At 40.4% G+C, this 25,196-nt stretch overlaps 3 protein-coding genes across 3 annotated transcripts in view; 1 reads left to right on the top strand and 2 right to left on the bottom strand.

Moving 5' to 3' along the window:
- The window catches only part of nelfcd (negative elongation factor complex member C/D), an 8,125-nt gene extending 2,725 nt beyond the window's left edge, over positions 1 to 5,400 (bottom strand). The window contains exons 1-10 of the mRNA XM_007561187.2: positions 5,183 to 5,400; positions 4,572 to 4,681; positions 3,744 to 3,853; positions 3,521 to 3,630; positions 2,839 to 2,946; positions 2,484 to 2,636; positions 1,174 to 1,304; positions 807 to 972; positions 596 to 730; positions 266 to 405 (exon numbers count right to left, since the gene is read on the bottom strand). Coding sequence (XP_007561249.1) covers positions 266 to 405; positions 596 to 730; positions 807 to 972; positions 1,174 to 1,304; positions 2,484 to 2,636; positions 2,839 to 2,946; positions 3,521 to 3,630; positions 3,744 to 3,853; positions 4,572 to 4,681; positions 5,183 to 5,239 — 1,220 coding nt within the window. The 5' untranslated portion in view covers positions 5,240 to 5,400. The remainder of the gene's footprint in view (positions 1 to 265; positions 406 to 595; positions 731 to 806; positions 973 to 1,173; positions 1,305 to 2,483; positions 2,637 to 2,838; positions 2,947 to 3,520; positions 3,631 to 3,743; positions 3,854 to 4,571; positions 4,682 to 5,182) is intronic.
- The window catches only part of ctsz (cathepsin Z), a 22,301-nt gene extending 9,393 nt beyond the window's left edge, over positions 1 to 12,908 (top strand). The window contains exon 7 of the mRNA XM_016676000.1: positions 12,896 to 12,908. The gene's annotated coding sequence lies outside the window, so the exon portion shown is untranslated. The remainder of the gene's footprint in view (positions 1 to 12,895) is intronic.
- kdm5ba (lysine demethylase 5Ba) lies at positions 6,847 to 25,196 on the bottom strand. The gene is made up of 27 exons (XM_007561185.2): positions 24,932 to 25,196; positions 20,806 to 20,883; positions 20,485 to 20,607; positions 20,155 to 20,325; positions 19,415 to 19,540; positions 18,772 to 18,865; positions 18,576 to 18,682; positions 18,322 to 18,480; positions 18,102 to 18,221; positions 16,357 to 16,515; positions 15,893 to 16,074; positions 15,249 to 15,411; positions 14,995 to 15,114; positions 14,542 to 14,736; positions 14,187 to 14,368; positions 13,847 to 13,971; positions 13,600 to 13,750; positions 12,644 to 12,764; positions 12,110 to 12,465; positions 11,201 to 11,339; positions 10,939 to 11,118; positions 10,689 to 10,847; positions 9,383 to 9,802; positions 8,677 to 8,764; positions 8,417 to 8,595; positions 8,040 to 8,300; positions 6,847 to 7,955 (listed from the first exon to the last, which is right to left on the bottom strand). Exons 1-27 carry the CDS (start codon positions 25,082 to 25,084, stop codon positions 7,818 to 7,820), a joined length of 4,449 nt encoding a protein of 1,482 aa, XP_007561247.1. The 5' UTR covers positions 25,085 to 25,196; the 3' UTR covers positions 6,847 to 7,817.

Below are 25,196 nucleotides of genomic sequence, written 5' to 3'. Positions count from 1 at the left end.
CAGGTAGGTTGGAAATGAGATGCAGGTGATCGGTATCGGCAACAAGAGACCGTGATCGGCGATCACTGATCACACACTTTTTCACGGAAATCGGTCGATAATGATCGGTGGCCGATTGATCAGCACACCTCTAGTGAAAAGCCCTTTTAGTTTTTCTGAAGTCATGATTCTTTCAACAAATGGAATCTTGAAAAGCTAAAAAAACACAAAACCTTAAATATCTTTTGTTGAGTTTCTAGTGTAAATGTTTTCTTGTCTGACTCACCGGATGCATTGGTACAAAGTGCCGAGTTCAGCCACCAGCTCCGTCGCTCCTTTGTTCTCATTGCAGCAGAGGTTGTGCACGGTCTCAATGGCCTTGGATGTCGTCTTCAACTCCTCCTTATTAATGTTGACTCTCTTGTTCTGGTATTAAAACAAAATAAATTTTTAAAACATTTGGCCTTTTCATTCCAGTTTAGAAATATGTGTCAGTCTAGAATATAAAATCAGATTAAACACCCAACAGTCCAAGGTGTATCCTAGGAACTACATTAATGTTAGTGATTTGCTAGTAATAGATACAGTGTGCAAAGAGCGTCGTTATATTCTGTACCTTCTTCCATGTCTCAACCACGCTGGCAGCATAAGCCAAGATGTGGATGTATTTGTGTTTATGGTCCTGGTTAATTTTTGATCCAGGCTTAAAAAGTGACTGCATGAAAAGGTCCAGAAAGGCGGGTACCCTGATCTACAGACGGGAGCAGAGGTTCAGTCATCAGAAGCAACGAATGGAAACAGAATCAGAGAGGTTTCGTCTCCTCTACCAGCTCCACAGGAGGAGGGTCCATGCTGCTGAACATCTTGAAGAGAACCGTGATGTCGGCAGGATTCAGGGCTCCTTTGGACAACATGGCACCCAAAGCCTGGCAGGCTCGAGGGTAGGCTGCTGCCGTACCAAGAGCAAGGGTTATCTGACTGGCATCATGACCCCTGTGACAGACACAGCATCAGGGTTATTACTGACACTTATCACAAGCAACCCAGCCACCTTACTGGCTACAACAAAAGCATGAGGGGAGATTTCCGGGGAGTTAATTATTAGATTTTTGTCTCTTCCATCTAATTCAGTTTAGATGAGAACCTTGTCCATCCTGGCTCTGTAACGTTTGCTAAATTGCGAGGCAGCCGTACCTCTGATGTGCCGATTTCTGGACCTCCTGGCTGATCCTACGAACAGCGGAGCCGCCCTGCTCCTCCTGAGCCAGGATGGACATCATGGCCTGGGCAAAGAGGTACGTGTGCTCGCCATGACACACCATTTTCTGCAGAAGACAGAAGAAGAGCAGAAAAGATCATAGTTTCCAAATGAGCTCTTTCCATTTATAAAGCTGATTTAAATCAGGCCTTCAGTTGTTTTCTTTGAACTTTTCTTCAAAAAGTAGAAAATGAACAGGAGAGATGCATCGTTCTTAAGTTAATAATCTACTATGTAATTAATATATTGTCAGCTAAAAGGTCTTAGAAAATTGTGTTCTTCTCAAGAGGATACAATTTATTTCAAACTACAGAAATGGTCAATTTTATTTATAACCCTTTCTAGAGATAAAATTCATGTGATAAACATGTTTCTCAAAGACAGCATCAAAAATAAAACATGAAAAGACAAAAAATTAAAAACCTTTAAATAAAAATCATGTTTGGACAGGAACACGTTCAGACGCTTTTTATAAGAATCCAAACTGTTACGATAACAACTGGTCATACAAACATGTTTTAACCAAAAACGTACAGGACAAAGACTCAGACCTGCAGTTTTTGTTAAAGTTTACTATTAAAGTTTATTGAAAGAAACTGATTTGGAAAGATTTTCTTTTGCCTGATTTTGTCATTTTTTTGTTACTTGCACAAATTATTGTCATTTTCATCCTTAAAAAACCAAATGTTCATTCAAATTTATATTTTGGTTCATCTGATGATGTCATTTTTAAATACTAAATAAGTGATAATTTGACCAGTTACTCAGTACTTTTAACCAAATAATTTTTTTACTCTTTAGTAATTCCCTCGGTGGCTAGTTTCTACCTTTACTTGAGTATAAATATGTTGAAGTAGCGCTACTCTCACTTGAGTGTGGGTTCTCTACCCGCCTCTGTTTTTAAATCTTTCTAAGTCTGAGTCGTTTCTACTGGTGAAAGAGCCTTGATAAGTGAAAATAAAATAATACACAATCATCTGAAGTTTCTGTTTAGACACAAATCTTCTTGGATTAGAAATATTTCTGAAGCAATAAATGTTTTTGACAAGTTATTTCGTGTGACATTCAGGAGATCCTGATTGGTTGAAAACAAAATCCAACTTCCTTAAATTTGTCTCGATATCAGAGTTCAAAAGTTCAATCTGTTGCCTGATCAGAGGAACTATGCCTCTGGTATTTATGTATTTTTAGAAACATCAACTTTGCCTACGCCTATAAGTAAAACAGGAACACAAGAAAGGCTCACAGCAAACTCTGGCAGGTTCTTCTCCAGGTTTTCTTCTCCTCCGTCCAGCAGCGTGGCTAGAGACGTCCTCAGCACCCGGGAGAAAACCTCCAGCTGCTGACACGCTGTGGAAACACTGGTGATCTCTCCCTGATAGCCTGCATCAGAAATGAGCTGAACAAGAAAAACAAAAAAACAAAAACAAAATATGAGGACGCTTCTTCAGCCACCAGCCTACACATCATTTTATTTGTGGATATACTGGAATTAACTAAAACTGAGTGCAGTAAATATAGCAGCAGGACTTCAGAAGAAATAACTGGTTCATCTAATGTAAATAATTTTAGATCAAATCAAAGAAAATATATAACTGTACCTTTACAGTGAAGTTGAGCATTAGGCAGTCGGGGTGAGCCTCTGCCAGCTTGTAGAAGAGATCCCTCCATGTTGTGTGTGCTATCATCTGCTCGAGCCAAGCAGGAGTCTAAAAACAAATCAGACGGTGTAAATCTGGACTGGTTCGTACGGACTAGAGCTGTGAGATACTGGGAGAATATGCAAAATGTGAAACATTATGATGAGGCTGCGGGGCAACAATGAAACCTGTTCCATCATTATGAAATCATTAAAACTTTCTGTGAGCTTCTGGACAATATACACTGCTCAAAAAAATAAAGGGAACACTCAAATAACACATCCTAGATCTGAATGAATGAAATATTCTCATTGAATACTTTGTTCTGTACAAAGTTGAATATGCTGACAACAAAATCACACAAAAATCATCAATGGAAATCAAATTTATTAACCAATGGAGGCCTGGATTTGGAGCCACACACAAAATTAAAGTGAAATGTTCCCTTTATTTTTTTGAGCAGTACTGGACAATATATATTGAAGTATCCATCCTTCTGGGTAAATATATTATTTTGCAGACAGCAAACGAGGGACATTTTAAATACTATATGATGACATAAGATAATGATTGCAATCTGACATGCAGTTCCAACAGGGCCTGAAATGTGATGAATCTGCTCCTTCCTGCTTATAACACCCACCTCTCCCTCAACCGTGAAGATGGAGTCGGCTTTCTGGGGGTCAAAGTGCTTTATCAGGAGACTCTTGAGGTGGTTTTCTACTCGCTCTTGGACTTGAGCCGGTTCTACACCTGTAGCCCAACAAAACGGCTTACAGATTAGTAACAAAACATCGATTACACTCCACAATATAAACAGTTGATGAGGCGTTTCCTTGCTAGCTTTCTTGTATTTCTTTACTCACCCATCTGAATGAGCCACTCTGCCAGCAGATTAACAGTCTGTGCAACAGCAGAGTAGTTCTCAGAGAGAAGCTGGATGACGTGTTCTGGAGAGCCGCCTGCTTGGAAATATCTGCAACAGCAGCAGCAGGGCTTTTAATACTTCTTATGTTTTTGCTTTTTAATCACATCTATTTGTTGCAGATCAAACTAATTGTAACATCAGACAACAATACCCAGAGTAAATAAAAAGAGATTTAATTCATTAGAGGAAAACCGTTATCCAAAGCAACCTGGTTTGCTAGGGTAAATGCTTTCTCACGTCATTGTTTCTTAAATGTTGCAAACATAGATAAATTACGCCCCCTTCTGGCCAGTTTAAATATTTTCAACAATAACTTATTGCCAAATCAAACACACTTGATTATTTTGTCATATAATAAATAATAGCAGCTGTGTGAAAGTGGAGGTGCTCGGGGTCTTACGTATGTCAAGGTTTTATCTTTATTAGTATTTGTGTCCACTGGACAAATGTTTGGGTCAAAAAACATTTTTTAATCTCACTAGAGTTACAATATAAATTTATGCAATCATAATGTAATGTGAGCCTTTAAATTTAAAGAAAAGTAGTGACATACATTTTTACTGTATGAAGCTTTTTCCAATTGCAGGCTAATAAATTTTGACTCACTTGGAAATGCGTATATGTGTTAGTTCTGAGCAGAGCTAAAGTTTTTATGAAAAAAGCTGATGAATATTGTTGTGTGAGGACTTAATGGCAGTGATTTGTGCGTGTATGTAAGAGACGCACAAAGGTTAAACTTGTGCGGTATTTTAAAGAAGAACTTCACCTTTTGAGGGTGTTGAATATTGCAGGCTCCATGATGTAATCCCTGCTGGAGAATTTCAGCAGACAGTCCTCCTGAACTTTTCCATCATTTTCCTCATCGTACCCATCCTCCTGAAAGATTCAATAATATGCCTGTAACAGGAGCTAAAAGCCTGCAGAGGTAATTCAACATATCTCGCTTTCTTTCTATACATTAAGGCAACTTTAAAGTGATGGCTTTGCATATTAATGACAAGGTGCAAAATGCAAGTATGCACAAGTTTAATACTGTGTGCTTACACTTTGATCGGAGTATGCATAGCTGATACGAAATTCAGGATGAAACGTTAAGGCAGTTACTGAATATAAATGCCATAATCGTTTGTCAATTACAAACAGAAGCAACTGTTTTCAACTGAAAAAATGCTCTGTATCATTATAATTTTACATTTATTAAACCCTTAAAGTGGATACAACTAATTTTGATGTAATGCAATTACATAAATATCACAGAAAGCTCACAGGAACAGTAATATCTGAAGAGTAAACCGGGGTAAAGCCGGTTACCCTGCTAACCGAGCTAATGCTAACTAACGGTCATAAAAGCTGAACAGCAACAAGTCCCGCTCTCACCAGCGGTCCCTCAGAGCTCTCCCAGTCTCCAGCCCCTCCGTAATATTCATCGTCCATGGCGACGGGACGAAAAGGAGACGCTGCGCCAACCTACACCGACCCAGCTGCGAGTGCTAAATGCTGGTGATAAATATAGCCTCCTTAGCAAGTAAGCTAACAACAACTGGAGGAAGATGGCGACATGGTGACGACCATAGCTATGGTGACGACAGACGCGGTTTGAGCCTTTTCCCTGAGTACAGACTGACAGGCTCAGTGGGCTCAAGTTAATGTCACAACCTGATACTGGTTGTTCTTTTGGGTTCAGTTACACACATTTATTTTAACCATTATTAGCTTTAAATTCCTAAAAAAAAAAAAAAAAAAAGTAATGAAATTTTAAATATGTTGGCAATCTGACATATTTTAATAAATCTTACTGTAGTAGTTAGGAATTGGGGCATTTAGAAAACTCTAACCTTTCAGTACATTTATTCCTGGGAACAAAATCCCATGTTAAAAGAAATAATTGATAAGAAAGAGTACCTAGAGGCTCAATTTGCACTACCCTCTTAGCAGGACAGCACTTAATCTTGTTCCATTTGTCCATTTCCTTTTACAAAGTCCTTGGTTATATTCTCTTCTCTGGAGATTTTTGTCTTAAATGGTTTACAGTCACAACCATGACCTGTCTTGATTAGTGTTTATTCAAAATGTCCAGGTATTTCAGGGGATCTTTGAGCTGTCACTCGAACAAGGTTCCTAAAGCCGTTAGAAGAGAAACAGGCCTGTGACCTCTGACCCACCACCCTGTAAATCAAGGGGGATGAGGTGATTTTCCCCACAGCTTCATCCTTTGTTTTATACAAGTCCAGGCTGAAATGTTTGTTGCCAAAAAGTGAAATCTAAGCTTAATCTCACCAAAGCATGTGGTTCCAGTTAAAAGTCAAATATTTGTCATGGTGGGAGAGAATTTTTTTTTCCCCCTGACATTTTCCAAATTGATCCGAGGTTACCCTAAATGTACTGAACATGGAAAATGAATCAAATATACATGTTTATCATACGTAGTAAAATACTGTGTGTAACCATAAAAAACTTCATAGGAAATTTGTAAACACTTTCTTTAAAAAAAAATCTCCTACATAAAGTAAAACATATTTTCCTGATCACAAAAACAGCCAAAGTGCCACTACATTTCCTAAACTAAGCGTTATGGTTATGTCATTTAAAAATTAAATTAAAAATACCTGGATTTTTTAAATTCTGAATTTATTTCTAAAGCTTACACAACTAATTCCCTTTTTCAGCAGTATGTCATGGATGCGTTATTTAACACCGATTGGTTTGTAATTCAGCTGCTGTGAAAATTAACTCGTCTAATTTTAAGGCAATTGGCTTCAATTGTTTCGCGAAGGCCAGAAATCACGCAAGAAAATATTAATCACTGAAACTTTGAAGGAATTCAATATTTAATTAATCAGCTACAGAATAATGGATTATATATTTAATACAGTGGCATTTATGGTCCTTTAGAGTTAACTTTCTAATTAGTTTGTGCTTTCAAGCAGCAACCTGACAATGTTTCCTGAATACATGTTACCCGTTTCTGCCACACAGCAAAACCGTCAGGATTCAGACCAAAAAGTCGTTTTACATGTTTAGAGAGAAACAAAGAGCCCACATGGGAACAAACATTTTATTTAATAATGCAAACTGCAACATATGAATTATATTATTTATCCAAAGGAGCAAGAAAAAGGTCATATACCCGTGGCGAATAAATCACACAGTCTGTGTTAAATCTAAGTCCAACACAATATTTTCAACCTCAACCATAAAGGGAAAACTCACCCAAAAAAACTAAATGTACATTCCTTTAATGTCGGGCCGTTCGTTCTCACTTTGTGAACATCCTCGAGTCTTTTCCAGGACTTTCATCTTCCCCCCTGCAGACGGCGCAAAAAGGAAACCCAACTTCACGTCTAAGCCAGTGAATCATTAAGGGATACGGGCAAACGATCAGGTGCAAACATCTGCACTGGTAGGAGATAAAGAGCCGTTTTCTGTTGAGAGGTGCACGAATATCTACTGTACTGAGTGACATTTTAGGATCTGTGAGGTGAATTCTTCAGGGTTTTTGCATCAGGAAGGCATCTTATCAAAGTTTCTCTACACACAAATATAGCTCAGGTGAAAACTGAACCTGAATCTGTTCAGCTATTGCTCAGATAAATAATATTTACTCTAAAAGGAAAAGATAAGCTTCACATTGTTCAGATGTAGGTCAAAGAAAAACAGTTATGAAATGTCAAAGTGACATTTTTTGGTTGGGAGGAAAAAAAAAAGAAAAAAAAAAACCAGAAGAAATCCCTGCGCCGTTGGTTTTTTTTCTCAAACCACATCTGCGTCCAGTCTTGGAAAGTTTCATAAAGGATTAGTTGATTAGCTGAAAAAACAGCCGAGTGACAAAAACAGTGACAGAAGTCTTTAGTAACTCTAGGAGGAGGGGGGAGGAAATAGCACCATGTTCACTGAGGGCAAGCCAGAAGGTAAAAAGGAGAAGCCACAGCAGACACAGAGTTCACGTGTGCGCTTCGGTGCTGCGGCTGGTGTAAAAAACGACTGCTCGTCCTTCAACATCGCGGTTTGGTCTTCACTCGCCTCGGTCGTAATCGGGCTGTGTGCAGCTTATGCAAATATAGTCCTCTTTCTCGGCGCGCTCGGCAGACAGTCCCACACAGACCTGGTGGAACCACTGGTTACAGTTACCGTCACACTGGACCCAGTTCACCTGAAATGACAACAATACCAGGATGAATGTGACGTAAAAAGACTAAAGTGAAAGAACGAGGTGAAGTCGGTGATTAAAACAGACCTCGTCGCCCTCGGGCTCTCTGCACCACGGTGCGGCACACAGCGAGAAGTCCTCCTCCGAATCAGAAAGAGCCGGATCCGACGAGGTGTGCGAGGGGGAACTTGTCCTCTTTGACTCTTCGCTCCTTTCTTTGCTCTTCTTCGGCTTCTTCTTGCGAGACTTTTTGGCCTTCTCGCTGTGCTGAGATTCTGAACTGTCCTTCCGCCGTTTAGTCCTTTTGCTTTGTCCGTTCACTTCCTTCTTCAGACTGGAGCCTCCGTTCTGCAAACATTTGAAAAACGCTTTAAAAGCCCATTTTAGCTTGGCTTTTCATTGCATCATGAACATGATTCTTTGTTTTCAGAGCGACCCAAGCGAACCCGGAGGTCGATGTGTACCTTGTTGTGTCGGGGGCTCCCCTCGTCGGACTGCTCTGCCCCGTTCCTACTGGGGGAGTTGTGTGAGGACGGCGGGGCCAGTTTGTACAGCAGATATCTATACAGCTGTTCGGTCTCAGGCAGGGTGACCTGCAGCAGGAAACCCTCCACCATCAGCTCCTCCAGCTCAGGACCAAGTGCTGCAACAAATGCATTACCATTAAAAAGAAACTAAAAAATAAAATAAAAACACTCTCCAGAGGACAGCTAACAACACAAACCTTGGAGTGGAATAGAGAGATGCTTTGTGTGAAATGAACCATTTATTTCCTGAGTCAAATATGAAGATGTTTTAGGTCCGAGTCGCCCCTGAAACACAATTTGCTGCGTTAGACAAACAGATCTCCTGACAGGCTTCAACAGAAATTCACCATCTTGAACTTTTCATCTTTTGTTAATTTTAATGCATTTTATTGGGTTTTGATTCATTACTTTAAAATCCAAGAAAAAAAAAGTGGTTTCCAAAAATTGTTATAAAGATCTGAAAAGTTCGGTGCGTCTCTTCAGTCATTCTGGATTCATTCCAGAACGTTTCTACCATTTCTGTACTTCTACAGGGTGACATTTTCCCCCCATTTATCTCCTGTGAACATAGTACTGGCATAGATCCTCAGTTGGATTTAAATCAGGACTTTGACTGAGCCAGATGAACATGCTTTGGACTAAACCATTACATCTGTATGCATGTTAAACTCTCAGGGCTCTTGCAGCCTCAGATGGGTTTTCGTTCAGGATCTATTTGTGTTTTGCTCTCTCCATCTGTCCATCAACAAATGAATGCGTTTTATTTTTAAAACTAAGCACTGCTTTGTGTTGCTCTGTCATTAAAATCCCAATAAAATCCAATAAAGTTTGTGGGTTTAACATGGGAGAGATAAAAAAAAAGTTCAAGAGGTTCGAATACTTTTGTAAGACGTTCAAACTCACCGTGGTTGCCACTCTCTCTAGCAGCCCGTCGGTGCAGGCCTGCTGGACTTTGTGCTGCCACCTCACCGTCCTTTCGATGAGGAAGCGGAGCGCGTCTCCCTCTGGCAGACGAACCCGGATCCTCTGCAGCGAGGCCAGCAGCGGCAGAACCTTGTCCAGAGGAGGCTTCCTCGACCGCTGGCACAGCGGGCAGAGCCAGGCCTGGCCGTACTCCAGCTCTGCTGCCGTGGTGACGCAGTCGCGGTGAAAAATGTCTCGGCACAGCTCGCACTGAACCATGGCGCCTGAAGGGGCCTTTTGGCAAACGCAGACAGTAAGTGCAGAGGAGTTTTCAGCAGGCAGAAGTTTGGACTCGTTGGACGCTCTGAGCGCCAGCAGCAGCTCCATCTCCCTCTGCCGCACGTCAGCCAGAGCGCTCATCTGAAGAGGAGAGAAGATCAGGTTGAAACAAACTCTGCCAACGAGCAGCAGACTCATTTACAACTGGAGTCGTCACAGGTCAAAAGTAACTTCAGCCACACTTCCTTCTGTGACTGAAATTATTTTATTTATTTTTACATCACATTTATATTGTTTTTAATCTGTATTTGAGTCACTGTTTCATTGCAATCAGTTGTGTGTCCAATGAACAAAACTGTTTAATTTGGTAGGTGTGTGTTCAAGCACTTATAGCTTGAATGTAAGCATCTAACCACTATTTCATTAAATCAATTATTCTGACAATTTACCAACTATTTAACCGCTTAAGACTTTATACAATATTAGAAATGCATTAAATGACTAATAATTCAGTTTGGTTTTTAAATAAGAGACATTTTATTACCTAAGATGCAATAGCATATCATTCCTTTAGTGCACGGTTTAAGCATTTGTAGCAAAGGATTCATGCACAACTAAAAAATACTTCCAATATCAACATGTGAAAAGCTCTGCCTTTTCCACGTATCAATACAGTGCAGGACTGATCTGTTGATTATTTTTTAATAACTGATTAATAATTTGAAAGCAAAAGTTGCTTAAAAGGATTTGTTTTAAACAGTGTGGAGCTATAACTGCCGTTCGAGGAGTTCTGGGTGGAACCATTTACAGACAAAGAGGTTTTTGTCTCAACTCTTCAATGCAAAATATATTTTTTTTATTATTTGTCTTAATTACTCAGGTAATTAAGACAAATGTGTTGCTCTTTCAGGAAATGGCATCTTTTTGAGTCTGTATGCTCCAGTTAATGCTTAGTCGGTCACAAAATTAGTTGATCATCAATAATCGATTAATCAGGATTGATTGAATGCTTGTTTGGTGTACTCACAGCAGACGGAGAGTCTTTGCTCTCAGACAGAGCTCTCTCCACGTCGCACACCGACTCCAGTTTTAGGGAAGCTTTTTTATTGAGCTGCAGAGCTTCTTTTACTTTTTTAGATCTGCACTTCTGATGCCCAGAACCGACGTCACATCTTGGGCAGAGGACCTGAAAACGCAATAAAAAAAGACGTCTTAATTATTTTTAACTACAAGTGGGAAGCAGGCTTGTACAGAATTGCACTCCAAAATCTCTTAACCTCGAGGAGCGACAGGGGGGAGTTTTTCAGTAGGAATGTTTTCGCTGCGCTCTCCTTCCAGCTCTGCACGTCGCTGATCAGAGCCTCCAGTCGGCCCAGCAGGTCGAGCCTCACCGGGATGCCATCCGCTCTGAGAACCAGCTCAGAGAGGCTGTCCAGCACAGGGATCCGTCCCCCCATCTTGAAAACAAGAAAAACATTTTTTACTTTAATGTCCAAACTCACTCACCCGTTTGAGATGTATGGTAAAATAGTGTTTTACCTGGAGCATTTCTGCTTCGTTAAGCCACTTCTTGGCTTTAGCAACAACATCCTTCAGCTGCAGACAGTTGGGCAGATAAGCAGGGATGTTCTCCACTTCCTGTAAAGCGGCATCCAGCGTCTCGATGCTGGGATACGGCCTACCAAGAGAAAGGAGACCGTCGTTGGCTGAGAGTTTTACTATCGCATTCCTTTGTGATTCTGTGCTACATTAATACAAGATGAGGCATACGAGTCTCATTAATCTGCTTATTTAAAGCAGCTATGGACCTTAAAGTTTTAGGTGTAGAGAAGCAAATTTAAACAAAATTTAAAAAAAAAACAAAATACAGGGTTTGTACACTTTTTCCACAGTAAAATTCAAGATCTTTTCAAGCATTTTCAAGGTAAGTTGTACAGCTTTTTCAGCACCATATTTTGGAAAGAAAAACAGTACAAATCAACTAAAAACAAATAATTCATGATTAAATGATATTACAGTGATTAATATCTTGTGATAATATTCTACAGCAGGGAAAAGGTCAACTAATGAAATGTTATGTTTTGAAAAGTCTCTCTCACTATACATCTGACTGATCTGAGAACAAAACACTAACAAAAACAAATCCCCCAATTCAAAGATTGAGTCATGAGGTACAATAAATACTCATTACATTAAACAAATTGGTTAGTGTCAAGGTAAATGAGCGTCCAGCTCAAACAAAATACAAATAATAAGTTGATTTCTTGTAAAGACTCCTTTTTCCTAAAGGTTTACTACAACTTTATTGCAAAGCTGTGCAGATGGACTATTAAGCACTTCCAAGGACTTCATAGCGAAATTGAGCACTTTCAAAACCTTGAAAAACAAAAATCACCCAAGTTAAATTCAAGCATTGAAGGATTTCAAGCACCCACGAAACGTTCTTACCTGGCGTCCATGAGGCCGAGCACCCGCTCTTCCCACTGCTCCGACACGGTCAGCAGCTCCTGCAGGCGAGCCATGGCTCTCTCCACGGAGCTGTGGGGGGCCAGGCCCACTCCCTGGTCTATCAGCCTCCTCATGGTGTCCAGACACAGGCTGTCGGGCCGGCTGCTGGCTTGCTGGACCGCCTCCAGCCAGCGCGCCTGCTCTAGCCGCTCCCTCAGCAGCGGCAGCTGCGGCAGCTCCACGTCCAGGCCCAGACTCATGTCCAGCAGCTCCTGCAGCTCCTGAGGGCTGGGCGCCTCGTCGGACAGCAGACGGTTGCTGCGCTGTTGGAAGTCGTCCACCCGGGTCAGCAGGTCCTGGAGGTCACAACAAGGGTTAGGTCGTTTCACATAATCTTTGTTTTTGCAGCACAATGAAATATATACAAGCCTCTTTGCATCTGTAAGAGCAAAGAAGAATGCATTTGGGGGAAAGAAAAAAAAAGAGCTGGTACAAACACACAACTTTTCTATGAATATTGATTAAAACATTTACTTTTAGTAAAGGAGCCTGTCGGATGTTGCATGGCAGGTTGTCCAGCTGTTGGACGAAGGACCTCAGCTCTTCCACAGTCAACTCGTTCTGGTTTTGGGACTTTCCTCCTCCAGAACGATACCTGATACACACAATGAAAGACATTCAAAACGACAGTAAAGAAAATGAGCTACGTCCTCTGGATCTGTGGCAGAAAGATTAGGTTGTTATTCTAAACCAGCTTTGCTCTGTTGTTATAAAAGGCCAGAACAGAAGCAATGCTGGTTTAATCTCTAAATACCTGAACAAGTTGGCAAATACAGCCTATTAAAATCAAGTGTGGTAAATATACAAAAATATTTCTTGTACTTTGGTTAGGTAGAAACAACAAATATGTCATTTCAGAGATTATTAAGTTTTTATTTTCAAAAACATAAAAAAGTAGTAAAAACACATAATTGAATGGAGATTTGATTGCGTTTGTATAAGTAGGTAGAGCCAATGCCTGATAGATTATGCAAATTTTGAAATAAGATTGTGACCATTTTTGAAAAAAAAAAAACAAAAAAAAACATAACTTTGGCGTTGTTTTGATACTTTGATAGCCCAGCAGTACCTGAATGCAGCACACACAGCTGTTGGGAAAACCCCTCTCATCACTAGCACTCCTCCAGCTTGTGTTTTAGGAAGTAAGGACTTTAATCTGATTGGCTGCTACAAGCAGCCGTCTGGATGTGAGCCCATGTTCCTCCAGTACCACTGATGTTTACATCTCCTGCTGTTCCCTGGTATAAATACTCCTACACCGCTACTACCAACACATAATTTATAACAAATAAAAACCCTTCGCACTTCAGTGAAATAAGCCTGATTCATTCCTAGTTTGATTGACTACAAAACAGAGCATTTCCTTCTTTATGGTTTAGCAGGAATGCAGCTGGATCGGTCCAGCCACACCTGAAGCTTATTTTTAGTACCTCGTCTGCCTCTTCCCGTTGAGAAGCTGCTGTGCCATCACAGCAACTTTATCAGCTTCAGAGGTGACGGTGCGCAGCTGATCCAGGAGGCTAATTTTAGGGAAAGCCTTGGTTTCAGCTTGCTCCACTAAGCTGTGAAGTTCCTCCAAACCTGAGCAGAGAGCAGAACTGTGTCTCAGGAAACACAGAGAGCAAAACCAATTGCTAAAACGTCTCAGAGTGACGTTTCATGAAGGTTATGTTGCACCTTTTTTCTTGGCTCCTTTGTTCTCCACAATGTCTTCAACAGCAGAGAGCCACTCTTTGTAGGACTCCGACCGCAGCTTCACCGACTCCATCAGCGGATATAATTTGTCGAGGGTAAACTTAAAACTGTTGGAAAAGATGACGCGAGCTGTAATTATTTTGATTTAACAAACGTCTCCAGAGCTATTATTTAATAAAACTCAGCAAATGTTAGGGTACATTTTAAAAGAACTCGTTTACTTTTACCCAAGATTTCTGAATGAAATCAAAAATCTAAAACGACACGGCAGTAAAATTCACAGGCGACTTTTCTTCAGTTGTTTTGGTTACTGGAGACTCACTGGAGTGTGAGGTTGCTATGGGGACAGGAGCAGAGGTGTTGGGCGTGGTACAAACAAGCCATCTTGTCAGGACTGCAGGAGCAAACGATGCCAGACAAGTAGCAGGTGGTCCGACACTTGCAGCACTGCCGCTCCTCATCTGGGAGCAGCTCGTAATCAACTTGTCGAGACTGCACCACGCCCTGGAGACAAACATCCAGACATCAGAGCCACAGAGGAGAAAATGAAGCCAAACGCAGCATCACAACGCAGGTCTCCTACAAGTTGGTTTGAACATCGCCTTCAAACTAAGTTTTGTTCAGCCTCCTGTTTTTAAAGTAAATTAACTAAACCCCGAAGACGTTTCGCTTCTCACCAATTTGTCGATCTTTTCTCGTAGCTTCCTCTCCTCCTGGATCATGGCGGTCATGTCCTCCAGCAGCGCCGACGCCAGCTCCACATCCATCGTGTCTGCTTTGAAGGCCATGTTGCAAATCATCTCGTCGTGGGAGAAGACGCAGTATCTGCTCAGCTGACGGTAATGGTCCACGCAGTTACGGCCAATGGGCATCTGCCAGAAAACACGAAAGCGAGTTCAGGTGACAGAATGAAAACCAGCATCAATCCATGAGGCTGGTTGCATATCCCTAATGCGTTTTGACAAAAAATAAAAAAATAAAAATCTGTTCACGCTAGATGTCTCCAGAAGAACAAAAATCACATTTACGTTAAATTAAAGAACCTATTCCTTAAGAACTGGTTCAAAGGGATTAGACCAGTCGACTCATATGCAGATATAATCTTTTGCTGTACAAGCAGGACTCCTCACCCAGTCCATGGTGCAGAAGTTGACAGCTTCAGCAAAGTTGAAGCCCTGATTGAATCCGCTGTGATAAGCTCTGGGGAAAGTGATCACGAACTCGCCTGCACACTGGTTGGTGCGGTAGATCTGCACACAGCCAGAAAAATGGATTTTTATTTCATGCTACATTGTGAATAATAAAAAAAATGCAATTATGATTAATAATTTATGGCAGTTTTGCGTTCTTTAACGAGCGACACTAAAGGAGCGTTAAAGATTACCGGGACGCCGTTGTTCATCAGCGTGTTGGGATTCATGATGGTCACGAGCTGATGGAGCAGGTCAGGCTGAGACTCAAACAGCTCCGGAGCCAGTTTCTTCATGACGGACTCCAGGTGCTCTGCAGCATAACCAGGAGCTCCGTACCACGTCTTTGGCTCACCCCTGCACACAAGACAACTTCATTAGAAAGACGAAGACTTTCATTTAAGTTTATCTACACCACATCATTTTACATTAAGTAACGTATTGTTGAAACATTTTATGAAGACGGAACATGTACAGAAAAAAAACGGGCTACTTTTCAGCTAAGCTGCCAGGTCAGAAAAGAAATACAGTAATCTGTTTTCAGTACGGATGCAATGTAACAATGTAGCAGAAAGGCTGAATGTGGTACAGCAAAGTTGCTGGGTTGCATCCTTCAAAGGGTTTTTGAATCTAGGGAGATACATTTTGAATGTTGTAAAATGCAGTTCTCTAAAGGAGATTGTAATTTGTTAAAATCTGCATCAGCAAAAAACAAACTAAGGTGAGCCATAAACGCATATAGATGCATCTAAACCTGCGAAGTCAGCCACAAAAACAACAACTGTTCGCAGTGTAGGGTGAATACAGTGTTGTAACAAGGCAGCAGAGGGTTCTTTACCAGTGAAGGTAGTTTATGGAGTAGCTCCAGTGATCCTCGATGTGCCAGCAGAAAGAAGAGAAGCACATCCCCACGTACAGCCAGGGAACCTTCATCCCACAGATGTCAGCTGTAATGTGAGTCAGCACCGAGGCGTCCAGCACCGGCATGTTGTTCAGGTTCCAGCCGCTGGTCAGGTAATGCTGCGGGCCAGACACAGGTCTCAGCACTCCGCCTCCACTACACACTCAGACGGAACCAAGAAAATAACTCCTCTCTAACCCGCATCAATATCTCACAGTTTGAGCTCTTTTTTTTATTTTCTTTACAGCCATCAAGAAGTTATCAACCTTTTCGTTTTTGTAGAAACCATATTTCCAAACAAAAGTGGCTCAATGTGAACGTTTACTAATGAGAAAGGGAAAAAAAAACAACATCTTGCTCCAACAGTAGAGAAGTGTACTATCCTGAGAGACAAACAATACCTCGTCCTCTGGAGAGACTTCAAAATGGCTGTTTCTCACAGGAAAGCCACTCCCAAACTCCTTGGAGGCGATGTCTGCCCCGTACTCCACAGTGACGTCTTCCTCAATGGTGCTGACAAGTCGCCAAAACTCCTTCTCCACCAGCTCAGTAGGAACCATCTGAAAATGAAAACACTCATTGCAATATTGCCGCATTCCTGCTGAACCAAAACAACTGAACCAGATGGATAAAAAAAAAATAAATAAAAATTAGTCTATCATGCCATTTCTTTTGTTGTCTGCCCTCTTTTAGGCGTGAACCAGACTCTTCACCACTAATCTGTGTATAAACAGGTATAAGCCCCCATTCACACACAACTAACTATTTTAAGGCATGTCATCAGTGCCTTCGTTTAGATTTACTCATATCATCAGTAACACAAACGCTAAAATTGGTTCCTGTGAGATGGGAAAAATGTATTTGTCCAACAACTTGAAATTGGACAGAACATTTTCATGTAGCACACATGAAATCTTTGCATCTTCAATTGTACTATTTTACCAAATTATGTTATTTCTCCCGCCGCCCCCCATTTTCTGAACTGTAAACACATTCTGAACACTTAAAAGTTTCTATTAAAGGTTAATGTAGCAAATTAAGAAGTTTAATAGAAAATCACATCAAATGTGTGCATACATTGTTTTGAAGAAAAAAAAAATAGCACACGTTTCTACATGGCTTACAGTGATCAGCTCGACTCTTCAGGATGCTGATTCAGTCCTTTTCTTCAAAAAGGACACAATTTGTTTCCAAATGAGTTTCTGTAGAAGAACATTCTCTGACTTCTCGGGGAGTTTTAGAGAGCTGCTGTTCTGCTCTAACACTTCACCAAAACACACGACGCTTTATTATTTAATGGTTACCATTGAATCAGCACAAATGGATTAATAAATACAGCAGTCAGGTGTGTAACATGTTTTTCTAGCTAATCTGAATCACCATGTATAAACAAGACTAGGAGAAAGACTTGCTCTCCTGGTTCATAAACTCAATCCTTTGTGTCGAGTACCGATCTCTCCCACGCTCCTGTCTGTCGAGTGTCTACTGAGCAGGTAAACATCCAACACAGGAAGCAGCTGCAGCTCACATGATGTGATGATGTTCATCGTAATCAGTGTAAAGGGTGAAATCATTTGGACTGCCCTCAGGGAGACCCCGCAGTCGTTAAAACCAATTCAGAAATTAGACAAAATTCTGCTTTTTGCAGTGATTTTTTTTATTTACTGCTAGAATTTGTAATCTTATCCATATCGCTGGTATTATAAGGCTCAATATATGATAACAACTTTGGTGCACTTAACTGTTTATTGAGTTTATGAACTGTGATGTAAAGTATTTTAAAAACAGAGAAGTCGCTCGTAACCGGAGCCCCAGCTGCAGATTTTAGACGAGGTCCAATTAATTTGGGAGATTTATCCATCAACGTGTTCATTTACAAAGCTGCCCTGTTCAGCTGAACCAAACCTGAAACCACTGAAAACCTTTTCAGGCCCATGCTAAAACCAGTTTAACTGATCAAACGTTTTATGATGGTTATAATTACCTGTCCACTTCACCAATTTCTCCTTAAAAACCTAAATAACTCCCATCCACATAATCACTGCAAATTAAGCCACCAAAACAGCAATATTAGGGAAGAGAGCAACACAAAGCTCAGGACCCTTTAGAAGATAAACTGCAAGTACACACGGTGATGTAAGCTTACATGAACTGGCATGTTGAAGTAATCAGACTTGAACGAGTCAGCCATGTCTCCAAAAGCTTGGAGGGTGTAGCTCCTGCTGGCTTGCTCAAACCCAAATGCTACAGGAGGTTTACCACATTCCTGCAAAACATACAGAAACAACAACAGATGCTCAACGTAATCAGGCCTGCTGGGAGTTTGGTTATAGAATCCCAGTTAAGAGCAGACACCAGCAGCTCACCTGAGCCAGGCACTTGGGGCACCTCCAGTCACCTCTGGGGACGTCGTGAAGGGGCGGGATGAGACAAAAGATGTGATAGCTGTCGTCGCAGCCGTCGCACAACAACAAGCGGTCCTCTGCGCTCCCACTACCACATATCAGGCACATGTACTGGTCCACCTACGGAGAGACAAACGACGACGGACTTGTTAACTTCCAAGCAGTAAAAAACAAGACAAACAGTTCTGCCTCAGTTGAAAGCATAAACCATTTACTTTATTTTGTGGAGGTTTGTTTATTTTATTTAAATCGATTTCTTCGTGTTCTGTTGGGTCCGTGTGTTCAGTTGGCTCCTGTTTTATTTCAGTGACTGCCATTCTCACTGAAAGACAAGGATGGACATTCAACAGAAACTTTAGGAGTCTCTAAAAACAGAACCAAACATTTCATTTTTCCATTTATTAGTCCTACCAGGTTCTGGTTTGCCAACATAGGTTCCCATTCTCCTCCTCAGATTGGGGCGATTCTCACAAATTTCACCAGGTTCTTTTTTGAAAGAGAGCCGCTGCAGTCATAAAGGAAGAAACGGACAGAAACGGAGTGAGTTTGACCAGCAAGACACAAACAAAACCACTGAAAAGGTCAACTACTTTTAAAACTGGGTCGCCAGCTTGTTTGTGGTGTAAGTAACTCGTGCTGTGGTCAAAAGAAGCTACAATTTGAATTAAATGGACACAGGTAAAACGAAATAAAAAAAGCATTTAAACATTTCAAATTTCATCTTCAGGGCTTTGGATTATTCATATGACATTACAAAAAAAACAACATTTTTTTCCCCTGATTAATCCTCCAAGGGTCACGTTTTTTATTTTTTTTATAGCCTCCACTGCAGGACACCGTCAGTCAGACGGATCCAGAGGCTGGTTGGAAAAATCCAAGATGAATTCAAGATGATCACTGTGAGTGAGCCAATAAAAACCTTCATTTACAAATATGTTGGGTGCTTATACTTTCACCAGCTGTGCACTATTGGCGTCAATCGGCAATAGTGAAACTGACTTATACTTTTAAGTCGCAGGAGAACTGACAAGAAAACACAATCCGACAGACTTACTTCAGATCGCATTCGTTTAGCCCGCCGAGCGATGCTGCAGGTCTCCTGGGGCTGCACAGACTGGCGCTGTGGCAGGTCATGTGGCGTGTACTCCTTGTCTTTAGTGTCGTTGGTCAAGGTGGCCTTCTAAAGGACCGACAGGACAATTTGATGTCAAAATATAACAATACCTTAAAGGTCACCTGTGTTAAAATATACCAAAGTTTTAAAAGGTAATGGCTTCAAAACAGGTAAAGTTTTCTTTGCAGTGCATTAATTGAACAGAACATTTCCCTGCTGTATTAAGTATAAAGAAGCAGCATGTTTGATAAATAGTTATCAGAAATGCAATTAAAAATATAAAATCAGCTTGTTATATTTGTGTTAATCCATAAAGACAAGAATAGAAAAAAGGTGATATTCTGTCAAACACACACCTGAAAAAAAAGAGTATGAATCAAAAATAATGTTACAAGATAATATTTTGATTTTTATGTTTTGAATCTTTTTCAGCAGCTTTTCAGTTCCAAATAAAAGCAAACTAAAACAAATCCAAGAGTTATCCATCAAAGATTATTACATTTATTTTACAAAAAGAAAAAAAAGAGTTTATTAGTCCACTTTGACTTCATAACATCACATCACGGTGCTTAAAAGTGAGTTGTAAGGGCTTATAGAGTAGTCTAATAAACTTCTACACAGCTGTAAGCAATAAGAGTGATGACTGGTGCAGCGAATAGAAAACAGGTGATGGGACGTACAGGCAGATTGGATCCAATCTGGAAAAGGTTATATGGGTAGAGGATCCGCTCATAGTGCGCCCGCAGATGAGAGCCGATGGCCTTGCCAGGAGCGAATCCCATCTTGACTGATATCTTAGTCCAGCGGCGCTCTCTGCAAACCGCGTCGAAGCCTCCCTCTTCATTTACCAACTTAAACAAAAAGCAAGTGAAAATGTTTGAAAGAGGAGTGTTATTATGCGAGGGCAAATTGGTAAACATTTGAACAAAAGTCTAAAAAATTAGAACTCAAATAATTCAGCGACGTCTTCTGTGCACATCTGCACTTAAATTTGTCATCGTCTAACTCACCTTATTGAGTTGGTACAGATCTAAAATCTTTCTTTCGACATGAGGAATTTTCAGAGTGCATCCTTGGAGCTCCCAGAATTTTGCAATTTGATCCAGGAAGTTGAGTTTGACTCTAGTCTGAGCCTAGAGGAAAAACAAATAAATCACTGAATAAAGCCGTGCATACCAAAACAAAAACAGGCCGTCTTAGAGAAACTAAGCTATTCACTCTCACTTTCTCACTGGGCGAGAGAAGAATGAGCACAGTGATGAATTAATCAAAGAAAGATGGTTCTATGCTCAACTTTTATACGAGTACTTAAATGCAACAAATAAAAATACCTCCAACTCATTAAGCCTTTGTATTCGTGGCGTGAACTTTAGTCTGTCAACATCACAAGCAAAAGGTGGCTGCCATTCCTGCAGGAAAGAAAAATAAATAAAGGTTGGTTTTTGTGGCTACAGAGAAATTGTTGCCAGAACATACCAGGTACCGGAGAAAGAAAGAAAAAAAAAAAGTTTGGGTTTAGGAAACTGTGCCCAAAGAATCGCGATCCTGCCTGTCACTTTGGTTAATCTGTGCCGAAGGTTTTGCGATAAGACATTATTTTGTTTGAGAAATTGCAATGGGCCATTGTTTGGGTCCTCTGACTGGAATGTTGAACAAATTCACTCCAGCTCTCAACACAACCCCAAAAACCACCCAAAATGAACCCAAACTGTTGAAACGGAACCAAAAAACGAAAACATCTTCAGCCAAAACTGGAATCCCTTTAATCTTTTAGTAAAATAACATGTACTCTGACCTCTCAGGGAACAATATTTAATAAATATACAAACAAAGAAATGGCAACATTTCTTTGTTTTATTATTATTGCTGGAATGACATTATCAGGGAACATAAATGTATAATGTGTCCATGTCTGGTGACATTCCAGTGTAATGGCATTTATGTTTTGAAATATTAAAAAGCAGAATGTTGACTTTTACAGTCAATTTCTAATTAATTATTTGTTAGATTCAACTCCCCAGCTCCACAACCAAAAAAAAAAAAGAAGTGAAACTCAACACATGCTACATATCATCACCAATACTGTTAATCAGTGTGAACAGATTCACTGAACCTGGAAAACAGTGCAAAAATGTGGATGCAGTTTTCAAAAGCTGGCGGTCTACAACCTCTTTTTGTTGCCCTCCTGCTACTTTTGGGCTCAGCATTAACCAACTAGGTATACAATAAGTTCATACGATACTTTTTAATAATTAAATAAGCAGCAGAAATGTTAATTAAAATAACCACTTTATTAAAAATGACTGATTACTTTGCATGACAAATGAATTTCTGCAAACCAAGATAGATAAGAGCCACAAGGAGGCAGATGCTGAAGTGTATTGGTCGCTGCTACCAGTCTAAACATTGTGATTCTTATCAAACTCTTAAACAGCATTTCTCAAACAAACACACACACACACACACACACACTTCCTACGAGCCTCGAGAACAGAGTTGTGGTCCAACAATCAGCAAACGAATTTCAGCTGTGCGTTGTTAAAAGTGTGATGGCACACTTCCTTGTACGACAGAGGATTTGCAAATGAGTCAAACGACTGGTGAAAATTTGTCCTGGAGTGTGAAGGGAAGCTGGGCCTCTCTCACTAAGTGCATGATTATAGTAAACATTGAAATATTTCATGTTTTGCTGGAAGGACTGAATTAGAATGAATAAAACTAGCAAAAAAGGATGAAATGTCTTGATTTCAGACAAAGGACGCTATTGAAGGCGTACCATGGGGTTCCTTAGTAGCCTTTAGCCCAGTTTAAATATATTCTTAGACCAGGGGTGTCCAAAGTCGGTCCTCGAGGGCCGGCATCCTGCATGTTTTAGTTCTCTCCCTGGTTTTACACACCTGCATCAAATGATGGCTGTTAGAAGGCCTAAGCAGAACACTGACTTGCTGAGGAGGTTGTTACAACCAATAGAGAACTAAAACATGCAGGATGCCGGCCCTCGAGGACCGACTTTGGACACCCCTGTTTAGACAAACTAAACGGAAGCTGCAGTCACCACAATGCTTTTTCTTTCACATATGGATGATTTAAAGTAATGACCTGAAACTCTGCTACTGTAGTATGTTAACACATAGTGATAGAAGCTAAAAAAAAAACTCTCATTATTGTTCAAGAAACCAGTTATTTTATGCACACATTTGTCAATAATAAAGCGATGTTTGGAAAGTTATTCTTTGCACTTAACGGATGTAGTTTGACCACTTCTACTCCTGTTTTGCCTATATTCATTAAAATTCAGGAATTGTTTCTGTCTAGGGTCAGTGACTAACAAAAGCACACTGAAGTTAAGTCCCAAACAGCTTAACTTGGTTCAGAAACTGCATTTTTAGAAACAGTTTTTAAAATGCTCTCATTTTCAGTTTTTAAGAGTCATTTTTAACAACTCTCGTCGTGATATTGTTCTTCCAAGATGAGACTAGGATAACTCCTCATTCCTAAAAATCTTCCATGTAAAATAAACAAAAAAAACAAAAACAAAAAAAAAAACAGTTTATTATACGTCTACAAAATAACAAAGCAGGCTTAAAAACATCTCTAACCTGCACAGAACCCTGGAGGAAATTCTTACCACATACTCTGCACCCAGAAATCTCTGATCAGAAACAGGTTGTGGTGAAATGTTTACTTCCGCTTCAAAAACTTTTTTTGAAGAGAGGGGGGGGAGGGGGGAAAGAAAAACGGAAATAAAATGGAGCAAAGAGGTTGCCTCAGGAAAGCTCTAAACACAGACTACTATATATAGAGGCGTCAAACTGCATTAAACTCTCCTTACAGAAACAAAACGACTTTATTAAAAGCTCAAACAAGCGACTAGATACCTGGAAGATACTTTCCAAGAGTTAAACATACACTTCAATGGAAATTGTAGATTAGTTTCTAGTCTATTTGTAACATGATCATCAAGTTCTTACCCGTTTATTTTAAACAAACACTGTATTGTGACAGATCCAAGTGCACATGTGCAAATAAAAACTAAATTAAAAATTGCATTAGTTAATCTTAATTCACTTCTTCTGGTGATGAGCTAGGCATCAGCAGTCAATCTTTGTTCAAACCTTTTCTCAGTGGCCTTTGTTTACATGAGCTGGGCTTTTTTTTTTTCCTACCATTGGATGAGCAAACACTGAAAAGCAGTCACCCCACCCACCCACCGGGTTTTGATAACAATTCAGTTCCTTGTACCCCTGGCTGTCTGGTTAGACCGTGCAAAGTGGGCCTTTTACTGCTTCCAAATTTCTGCAGGACACCACTGCCACGTTATGTGAAAATACACAGGCCCCACAAAACCCCTTTCATCCAGGGCATAATAATGACAAAGGGGAATACAAGCCAGAGACACACAGCAGTCATGCAGAGATAATTTGTTTGGGCAGAATCTGCGTTTTATCTAATGCAAGTTAATGTTTGGGCACACCCTTCAAGAAGGTCTCTGCAATTTGTTATATCAAAAAAAGGGTCAAATTGAGACTAATTTGTTTCGCCAATCATTTTAATACATGTATAATTTTTTTTTCTTTTTTTTGAAATATTTGTCAGCTATGAAATGTCAGTGGTGTGGAATATGGTATAAAACCCAGCCATTTATCCAGAGCTCTAAAAATAGTCAGTTTGCGAGCATTTAAAAAAAAAAAAAAAAAAAAAAAAAAAAAAAAAATAGGTTAAGTCTTTGTGCCCTAAACATTTAACAACATCGATCATCGCACATCGGGTGAAGAGATGCCACACAAAAAGGCAGCAAATAAACAAAAAGTGTTCATTAAGTGTCCAGTTTGAGAGACTCTTTTCACTCCATAAACAGTTGGTCACCGAGCACGTACGTTAATGTCAGACAACTGCAGCTTTAAACAGGCCCAACTCACGCCTCATGCTGGCTAAATCTGTCAGATCCAGCCCACTAAACTTCAGTTTTACATCGAAATACGTTAATAGTCAAATAAACAGTTCAAAATTTTGAGACTCTCTTTTTTGCCCTTCCCTTTTTTCTCTCTCTCTTTTCTCTGGGGGGCCCCGACTCCAGGAAGCACTTGATTCTGCGCAAATGTAAACAATTTACATTATATTTGCGTACTGGCAAACTTCAACGTTTCTATTATCGTTTTAAAATATGTCGCATTTTTCACAGAGCGCATCATTAAAGGCAGGTCTAATTTTTTGGGGGGATAGGGGGGTTATTTTGGATGAAGACACAGATTTCCTCCCGTCTGAAAAAGCTGCTGACCGTTGGTGCCAGCAACTCCAGCTCGGGCTAGCTTACAACGGAGCCGCAATCCGCCATGTTGAAAAGCCGTCTAAAAACACAACTTTGTCTGCTAAAATTACCCCCAACAGCCGCGACCACGGCAGCACGCAACAAACTCGAACAATTCAGAATAAATGAAAGAGAAGAAAGATAATCACCGGTGGTGGTCGGATTTTGCAGATGCCAGTTTTCTCCGCAATTGGTCGTATTTTGTTGATGTACGCAAAAGGGTCGGCGAATTCCTCCCAGCTGGGCTCAAAAACAGGGCACTCCGGGGGAGGAATAAACTCGTTCAGCTGCGGTTGAGTCATTGTTGCATCTTTGATAAGACTCCAGATGAAAATATGTGGGGAAACGGCTTACTCACACCGATTGTATTCGCTTTGAATTTCTGTCTTTCAATTCATGTCCACTCTCTACTCA

The sequence above is a fragment of the Poecilia formosa genome, unplaced genomic scaffold (genome assembly GCF_000485575.1).
Source record: "Poecilia formosa unplaced genomic scaffold, Poecilia_formosa-5.1.2 Scaffold124, whole genome shotgun sequence".
Lineage (NCBI taxonomy): Eukaryota > Metazoa > Chordata > Actinopteri > Cyprinodontiformes > Poeciliidae > Poecilia > Poecilia formosa.
The sequence above is the reverse complement of the archived record's forward strand: the minus strand, read 5'-3'. Positions and strand labels throughout refer to the sequence as shown.